Below are 9,419 nucleotides of genomic sequence, written 5' to 3'. Positions count from 1 at the left end.
GGTCTGACTTGACCTTTGCAGAACTTCAGAAGGATATTTACTAAAATGAGAGACGTGAGGGGCCAAAGAATTTGTCCAAGAACATAATCTCTCCAAAACCCAGCCTGAACCACTTTCTAAGGTCTTTAAACATCAATGAAAGTCCAAAGGACCAAGCGCCAGACAGCTGGGGGCTTCTCAGCTCCGGAAGGGCAGGTTCAGGAGGGGCGGGACCAGGCTTCCGCCCCGCCCCGTGACGCACGGGCCCGCACGCAGGCTACCGCCCCGCCCCGTGACGCACGAGGCCCGCACCCAGGCTGCCGCCCCGCCCCGTGACGCACAGGGCCCGCCCCCAGGCTGCCGCTCCACCCCGTGACGCACGGGGCCCGCCCCTCAGCTACCCACCTCTCGCGGGATCTCCCGCGAGGACGGATGGGGTCAGGCCCCATCATGGCGGCAGAGGAGGCGGATGTGGATATCGAAGGGGACGTGGTGGCAGCGACTGCACAGCCAGGGTGAGGTGTAGAGACCGGGTCCCGCAGGGACGCAGAGGGGCGCGAATGCGCGGAGAGTGCCTTGGAGAGGCCGCGGGTGTGTGAGGGGCCAGGGGAGCGGAAGAACCCCCGTGTGCACGGGGTGTCCCGGAGCAGGAGAAGGGCCGCGCCCATCCCGCCGGCCGGCTGCTCCTGCGCCCCACGCACGGCCAGCTACCGGGGGCTCGGGCTCGTGTCGGACGCTCTTTCACATTTTACCGGGATGCTGTGAGCATGCCGGCTTCGCCTAGCACGTTGCAGTTAGACTCCTTCCATTACCCGCGCCTCAGAATCTCGCCATAATTCGCCCTTTGCCCCCACCTGACAGTAACTAGAACCCGGGCGACCCGGGACGGGCCCCGCGCTCTGGGACCCCTGTTCCAGTATCTGCCAGCCTGTGACCTTGGGCGTGCCGTTTCTTTCCCCCTGGCCACAGGTTTACTCTTCCACCCAGTGGTTCTCAACCTTCTGGCCCTTTAAATACAGTTCTTCTTGTTGTGACCCAACCATAAAATTATTTTCGTTGCTACTTCATAACTGTAATGCTGCTACTGTTATGAATCGTAATGTAAATATCTGATATGCAGGATGGTTTTAGGCGACCCCTGTGAAAGGATTATTCGGCCGCCAAAGTGGTCGCGACCCACAGGTTGAGAACCGCTGAAAGGCTTGGCTGTGGAACACTTCCGAGAGACAGCTGGGCTTTGAGGCACGGGTAGGACTGCGCCTGCGCGGGACAGCTCTGGGTTCTTCTGCATTACCGACCCTTCCCGTTACTACAGTGTGGCCTTGGGCCGGATGTTTAGCTTGTCACATCCTCTGACAGCCCATGTGTAAACTGACAGTCATGAGACGTACCGCATGCGGTTATTGCGAGGAGCCAATGAAATAATCACGGGGTGCATTTTTGCATGTGATAAGTGTTCTGTAAACGTACTCTTGTACTCTTTACCGTCCCGTTACTCCGAGGGATGGTATTGTGAGGACCCAGCAAGGAGTCAGCACTTACTTAATACCGATTCCTGATTCCTTCATAACAGGCCAATGTGGTTTTGAAACAACAATGTCCAGACTGAGCAATCACGCCCTTTCATTCCTTGCTTTCTGAGAAGAAATTGATACATGCCATTAAAAAAAAAAAAGTGCTTCCAGAGTCTCCTTTTAGTAATGGAAGAGGCCTAGACTGATGAGGAATCAAAACAATTCGTTCCAAACTCAGCCAGCTGTATTGCTTATAACTATGAACAACTTTATTAGAACTCTATTAGGTTGAACCATGTGAAATTTTTAATCTTGGAGCATTTTTTACCTATAAAGTGGCGATTTCATATGGTCCCGTCTAATAATGGGGCCTCTGTAAATGGTGGAGAAGAATAGTAACTCTTGACAATGAAGGAACAAGATAGAGGGTTTAAAGTGCTGGTGAACGCCAAAGCACTGTAAAAATGTGTGGAGTAATTAAATTCATATATAGTTATTTTTCCCAAAGTCTTTAGGTAAAGCAGTCCAAAGTTATACAAAATGAGTAGAGATCCTATTTTATTAACAATTACTGTTCACATTTGTGTAGGTCAAGTTAATCTTGACCAAGCGCTTTTGCTTGCATGATTTAATTTACTTTTCACAAGAAGTCTGTGAAATCAGTGGGCAAGGATACTTACTTACAGTCAAGAGAGAAATAAGTTGAACTGGGAAACACTAAAGATCATCTGAGAGCATTGGCTCTACCCCTTTTCCATAGGTTCTGTTTTATTTTTCTTACTAGAGGCCTGGTGCATGGATTCATGCACTTGGCCTGGCCTGCACCCTCTCGCAATCTGGGACCCCCTCGGGGGATATCTGACTGCTGGTTTCAACCCAATCCCTTCAGGCCAGGCCGAGGGACCCCACCGGTGCACGAATCCATGCACTGGGCCTCTAGTATGCACGTAAGATCTTTGGTTAATCTCTTCCCGCCCTCTCCCCTCCCCGCTTCTCTCTGAGATTCATCAGTCTGTTCCATGTTTCCATGCCTGTGTGTTGAGCATCTGCCCCCTGGTGGTCAGTGTACATCATAGCTACCGGTCAAATGGTTGAACGGTCAAATGGTCGCTTAGGCTTTTATATATAGATTGTATTTACTTTACCCCCACCCCCACCCCCCCCACCCCATCTTCTCTTCTTACTCTGTTTGAGCTTTAGGTCTATTGGTGGCACCTATTATCATCTTAGTCTTATGCAGGAAGGATTGCAAAGGTTATTGGTTCCTGGTGTCAGAGCCATTGCTTTACCATCTCCAAGGAGTATCAGTGACATTATATTCTGGGAAATCGTGCCCCCTGATGTGATTTTTCAACTTTACGATGGTGCAGAAGTAATAAGCATTCAATAGAAATCGTACTTCCAATTTTGAATTTTGATCTTTTCCTAAGCTAGTGATATAAAAGTACGACACTCTCGTATGATGCTGGGCATTGGCAGCAAGTTGTAACTCCTAAACAGGCACTGGATCACAAGGGTAAACAACAGATACTCCTACAGTGAACTGTGTTGCCAGCATTTTTTGGATATTGAATTCTGAGCATGTTTAAGGTAGGCTAGGCTAAGCTATCATGTTTGTTAGGTTAGGTGTATTAAATGCATTTTTTACTTAGGATGGGTTTATCAGGACAGAACTCCATCATAAGTCAAGGAGCATTTCACTTGCTAAGTGCTAGGTACCCGAGTTAGAAGGTGGCATTGAAACTTTTTTCCTTTCTATTTCTCCTACCATTCCTTATCATCCTCCTTTTCTTCTGCTTGTCCTTTAAATCAGGGGTCCTCAAACTACGGCCCGCGGGCCACATGCGGCCCGCCGAAAACATTTATCCGGCCCGCCGGGTGTTTTTGCCGCCGCTGCCTGTTGCTGAATTTGTTCATAGTTTTTTTTTAAACTATAGTCCGGCCCTCCAATGGTCTGAGGGACATTGAACTGGCCCCCTGTTTAAAAAGTTTGAGAACCCCTGCTTTAAATCATAGTGTTTTAGGTGGTTTTGTCATAAGACTTCTACTCAGTAACTACATACTAGTAGTCCCTGGTGATACCATATCTCAAGACTTAAATTTCTGTTTGTTGGGTTGGACAATATGAAAGTTTGCCAATGACCATTTCATAAGTTCACCTAATACATGTTGATCTTTCCCAACCTCCTGCCAACCCAAATCTCTCCCGATCTTCAGATCCATTTATCCAACTTTCTCAGTCTGCATTTGGATGCTCCACAAGTCCCTCAATCTCAGCTTATAAACCTTCCCCACCACATGTGCCTCTCTGGGTTCCCTACTTCAGTAAATGGCACCATCCACCCAGTCACCCAAGGAACAGACCTATATGTATTCTTTTCCTTACCTCTCTCCTTCCACTTCTATCAGTTATGAAGGGTCTGTTGATTCTTAGTATCCTCTCAAATGTATTCACTTCTTCCTATTCACACTGCTTGTTCTCTAGGTCTAAGTTACTGTCACCTTTTTCTAGTGCTAATACTGTAAACACTCCCTCTTAACTGCTCCTTGTCTCTTTGGCTTCTTCTACTCTTTCCTGAAGTTAGAGCATTCTTTCTTACATCCATGTCTGATCATGTTATTTTCTTCAATCCCTAGTTGGCTTTATGATAAAGTCTTCTTCATTCCTTAACTCCTAGAGAGACCTGTGTGGTCCATGCCTCACCTACCTCGTTCATTCAATCATTTAAGAAATATTGATTGAACACCTTTTGTATGCCAAGCCCTGAGTATACAGCAGTTACCAAAACTAAGTCCTTGCTTTCATAGAACTATCATTCTTATTAGGTGAGACAGACAGTAACATTTCTATATATATCAGGTGGGGAAAAGTGGAAAAGATAAAGGAGGGAAGGTAGACGACTGACTTATCAACCTAATCCCTTGCAATTAACGAGGGATAACTATCAGGACTGAAACTATGGGGCCTCAAAGGTCAGTGTGGATGTAATGTAAAAACTGGATTTGGAAAAGGGAGAAGCAACAGAATTGGCAACAGGTTGAATGTGCATTTTTAGGAAATAAGGGCAGGTGCAGATTTCTGGCTTGGGACTAGGGGATGGAGGTGCCATAGACTGAGATAGGTAATGATAAAAGAGTAGCATATTTGAGAGGAAAGGTGAACTCAGGTTTAAACATGCTAATATGGGGTACCTGTGGAGCTTCAGGTAGGTGTCCAGACACATACACCAGCGATGTGGATGTTGCTGATCCTTATTGAGAAATACCATGTAAAAAGATTTCTAAAGTACATTTGAAGTGGTACTAGTCCCACCTCCTGCATCCTCAGCAGACCTAGTTAAGGAAAGGTTTTCTTCTGCTGATCCAAGTCTCAGAATCCCTTAGTTTGTATTTCTGGTAGTCCCTACCAAATCTGAATTGACACTTGAGGTAAAACCTTTTTGTCATCAACAATTGAGAGACATTATCACTTTTAGTTTATTGTAGATAGTCTGTTAGCCCCACAATTCATTATAACCATTGTGGAACTAATTGAAGATTCAAAAATGTAAACCTATAGATAGGTTTTTGCAGTCAAATTCTTAGTACTGCACTAGGTCTGGGAAAAGTCAGTAACTTAACTAGGAAAATTTATAACTTCAGGACATACAAAAGCAAAAATTAAATTTATGTCATACATTAGGCCTTCCAAAACTTAAATATTTAACTATTCAGCTTTTTTGCATATGAAGTGAACATGTGACTTGAGAGAGTTCTTATTAGTTTACTAATGAAAGAAGTGAATTAACAAAGTTTGATCCCTCAGGGATATAGAAAAGAGCCCAAATAACCCAAGTTACCTTGTTAAATTATATGAGTTGTTATTAAAACATTACACTCTCTTATCTCTTCATTGTACTGTCCTTCAAGTATTTTCTATTCAGGTTCTTCCATTTATTTTTTATTTTTTTCCATTTTGAGGGTGGTGCTATTGATGGTAGCTTTCATGCTTTACGTATATCTAAAAAAATTAATTATAAAGTTGAATTTCTACATACGCCTCAAAAGAAATCTGAAGTGTCGATTCATGGCCACAGAGCATGTGTGGTTGCTGCTTTGGGTTATTTTTTTTCCTCATGAAGTTGTTTATTCTTGGGAAACAAAAGAAGTGAATGGACTTGAGGTTTAGCAGTTGAGATAGGGTAGCTTAAAGCACTATGTAATTCACAGACCAAAGAGGTACCACAGGCATTTCTACAACATTAAATCTGTTAAGGAGAGAAGGGAACTAAATATTTGCTTAACATCTCAACCTGCCAGTCACTACAGTGTATAAAATGTATACATTAACTGATACTCATTTTCTTATTTCAGAAACGATGAAAATACAGCATCTATTTTACAAGATCACTATCTTGATTCATCATGGAGAACTGAGAATGGTCTTATTGTAAGTATTTTATGAAAATATTATGGACATTAAGCTATTACTCATTACCCAAAGTACCTCTTTTTTTTTTTTTTTTTTTTTTAATTTGGTGCTAGTTCTCAGCAATCACAGAGGTAATAAATTTAAACTTGTTTTTAAAATATATTTTTATTGATTTCAGAGAGGAAGGGAGAGGGAGAGAGAGATAGAAACATCAATGATGAGAGAATCATTGATTGGCTGCCTCCTGCACACCCCCTACTGGGGATCAAGCCCACAACCTAGGCATGTGCCCTTACCGGAATCAAACCTGAGACCCTTCAGTTCACAGGCCAACACTCTATCCACTGAGCCAAACCAGTTAGGCGAAACATTTTTCTTACTGTAAAAATAGCAGAAACTTATTCTTATTTCTTTTGACTTTGAAAAATGGCCACAACTGGGAAACAACTGTTGGATCCAGCTGGATTTGAATACAAGTCCTTGCTGATTTGTGAACCTCAGTTTCATCTGAAAAATGGGGATCATTGCAGGGTTCATTTCCTCATTTAACAATTATTTGCTGAGTATGTACTATGTGCCAGACACTAGACCAGATTTGGGGGTTCCAACTATAATTAAGATAGACATGGTTCTGCTCTCAAGGATCTTATAATCTAAAGAGTCAGGTATTGAACAAATAGACTAATTATAAATCATTAAGGACATTAAATACAGACTAAGGGTGACAGGATGGGGAACCTACTTTAGATAAAGTTGTCAGTATGGGAAACTGAAGAGGTGACTTTTAAGTTGAAATGTAATAAAAAGAGGGGAGTAGATATGTGACGAGTTGAGGGAAAACATTAGGCAGAAAGAATAGTATCACAAAGGCTGGTTGGAAGCCAGTTCTAGAATATGGTAAGGGAAGAGGGTTGATAGCTGTGACAAGGTTGGAAAGGCAGATGAGAGCTCTGTCACATTTGTAGGAATCAAGAGACCAGTTAGGAAACATTTGAGTAATCTAAGCAGTATTTGGTGGTAGCTTGGCCTGAGGTTGTGGCAGAGTCAATAGAAGTAGACAGATTTAATTATATTTTGGAGATTGAGCTCCTTGGTAGACTGGACATAGGATTGAAGGAAGAGGAAAGAATCCAGGGTGATTCTTGGGTTTCTGGCTGGAATAACTTGGTGACCAATAGTGGCGTCTATAAAATTGGGAAGGTCAGGGAAGAAGCAGGTGAAGGAAGGTATGTGATGGTGAGTTATGTTTTAAATGTTAAATTTAACCGTTTGAGTCCCAAGCAGCGCGATAGCGCTGCTGAGATTTTATGTCGAGAAAACATACGATTTGTTTGAGTCCCAGGGGGTATTGAAAAAACACTGTCGAAGAATCCCAAACAGCGCAACCGCGCTTTCTCTAAATGAGTACGAAAAGACCCAAACAGCGTGATAGCGCTTGTTTTATTTTATGTCTCAAACGGTTAAGAAGCCTGCTAGATACCCAAGTGGAAGTTTTCAGGGGGCAGTTGGAAATAACAGTCTAGATTTTGGAGAGGAGACCTGAGCTGAAATTTTTTAAGTTTTGAGAGTTGAAAATGAGTGTGATCATTCAAGGAGAGATTGCGGCATGAGGGAAAAAAGAATTGTGAGTTTTGGAAATAGGTGAAGTATCTTGCAAAATTCTGATAACTAATAGTCCTTTATACATGACTAGAGTCCCGATGCACGAAAGTCGTGCAAGAGTAGACCTTCCTTCTCCCCGGCTGCTGGCATCAGCATCCCTCTGGCACCTGGGACCCGGGCTTCCCTCCGGCTGCCTGCAGGCACCCGGGATGCAGGCTTCCCTCACAGCCCTGGCTTCGTCCAGAAGGTCGTCCGGAAGGACATCCAGTCTAATTAGCATATTATGCTTTTATTATTGTAGATAGCCATTATTACTGTATCACAGATAGGAGCTTGAGCCTTGGGAGTCTAACAGACTGGTGTGTCAAGTCTCTGCTCTTCCACTTGAAATGTTAGCAGTGCTAGGGATGCCTCTGTGAAGTAATGCCCATTTCATAGAGTTATTGTGGGAATCAAAGCTATGTCCATGTGCTCAGCAAATGACAGCTGTTATTGTTAATCATATTATATATTTTCATTTAACAAAATATGGAAGATAACTTCAAAAAGTAGTAAATAACAAGAAAATATGTTCTTCTCTTTTATAATAGCCTTGGACTCTGGATAGCACCATCAGTGAAGAGAACAGAGCTGTCATTGAGAAAATGTTGTTGGAAGAAGAGTATCCTTTAATGATTGTGAGGAAAGAAGATTTCAGGGTTAAGTACCTCTAAATGCAAAAATTACAAAAGAGACCACTGTTAATTACTAGATAGATATATTTGGCCCCAGACTGCTACAATATAACATGTAATCTACCAATGCAAAAAGCTGCATTATATTCTTTTGGTTCTGTTTTATTGCTAAGTCTGAGGTATGATTCAACATTTTTGAGTTTCTGTTGTCAACCAACTCTTTATACTGTCTGAATATTGATTTGAAATTATAAAATGTTTTAAGTTAGCTAGAACCTGTAGTCCAAGACCATTTAGTCCAATCCTTCATCTTCAGTTATATAAGCTGAAATCCAGAGATGTTGATTTGTCCAAGATTTCAGAATTAGAATATGTAAAAGTTCTCACTTCTTACTCTACCAATTTACAGGTGTTATGTGAGAGGAACCTAAGTAAAAAGCACAAAACAAAAACAAAAGGATAAAGATCTTTCTCCCTACCTCCCCCCTACCCCACCCCCTTGAGAAGTTGTGGATCCTTATCCATGGTCAGGCACTGGCTTCTTGTCTTTGTTTCTTTAATCTGTATGTGATGTTGGCAACTTAATTTCTTTGGGACTAAATTTTCTTATATGTAAAATGTGAGGATTGAACAAAGTGATTTCTGATTTTATGATTTATAAAGAGTATTAATAATAGTTTAATGAGTAGTGGTTTATGTAACATTTTCTAGTGGCCTCCTTTAAAACAGGTGAAATTAATTTTAATAATTTATTTAACCCAGTATATTTAAAATGTTATTTCATCATTTAATATAAAAACATTGAGATCTTTCACATTTGTTTCATACTCTTTGAAATTCAGTGTATATTTTATACTTACAATGCACCTCAGTTTGTGCTAGCCACATTTCAAGTATTTAGTAGTTACACATGTGGCTATTGGCCAATGTATTGAACAGTGCAATTCTAAATTAATGAATACTTAAGTAGTTACTGGTTCACTTCCAGACATGGAAACAGAAGTAATGAGAGTAAAAGCTATGTCAGCTCTTGGAAGACAGGGATAATATTTTCTTCTATCTTTGTCCTCAGTACCTAGTACCTAGTATAGTGCCTGACATCCACAATATACAGGCAATAATTGTCAGTGAAGAATATTTCTGATTGTTATTATAAAGGCCAGTTTTAAGACATTTGAGAGGGAGGCTTTCTGGTAGATTTGACCTACGTGTTTGTTAGTTGTATTAGGGTAGAGGACA

The 9,419-nt window shown here is 42.0% G+C and overlaps 1 protein-coding gene across 3 annotated transcripts in view; it reads left to right on the top strand.

The window, feature by feature from the left end:
- The first annotated feature begins 392 nt into the window (after positions 1-392).
- MYSM1 (Myb like, SWIRM and MPN domains 1) overlaps positions 393-9,419 on the top strand; it is a 39,090-nt gene continuing 30,063 nt past the window's right edge. For 2 of the 3 annotated variants that reach the window (XM_070405222.1, XM_070405221.1), the window contains exons 1-3: positions 405-494; positions 5,847-5,922; positions 8,097-8,167. In XM_070405222.1, coding sequence (XP_070261323.1) covers positions 412-494; positions 5,847-5,922; positions 8,097-8,167 — 230 coding nt within the window. In that variant the 5' untranslated portion in view covers positions 405-411. Of the gene's footprint in view, positions 495-5,846; positions 5,923-8,096; positions 8,168-9,419 lie in introns of all 3 variants that reach the window. The other variant, XM_070405223.1, reaches the window with a different exon arrangement.

This window comes from Myotis yumanensis, unplaced genomic scaffold (assembly GCF_028538775.1).
Source record: "Myotis yumanensis isolate MYYU_CA2020_CCGP unplaced genomic scaffold, mMyoYum1.0.hap1 SCAF_2, whole genome shotgun sequence".
Taxonomy (NCBI): Eukaryota; Metazoa; Chordata; class Mammalia; order Chiroptera; family Vespertilionidae; genus Myotis; species Myotis yumanensis.
The sequence above is the reverse complement of the archived record's forward strand: the minus strand, read 5'-3'. Positions and strand labels throughout refer to the sequence as shown.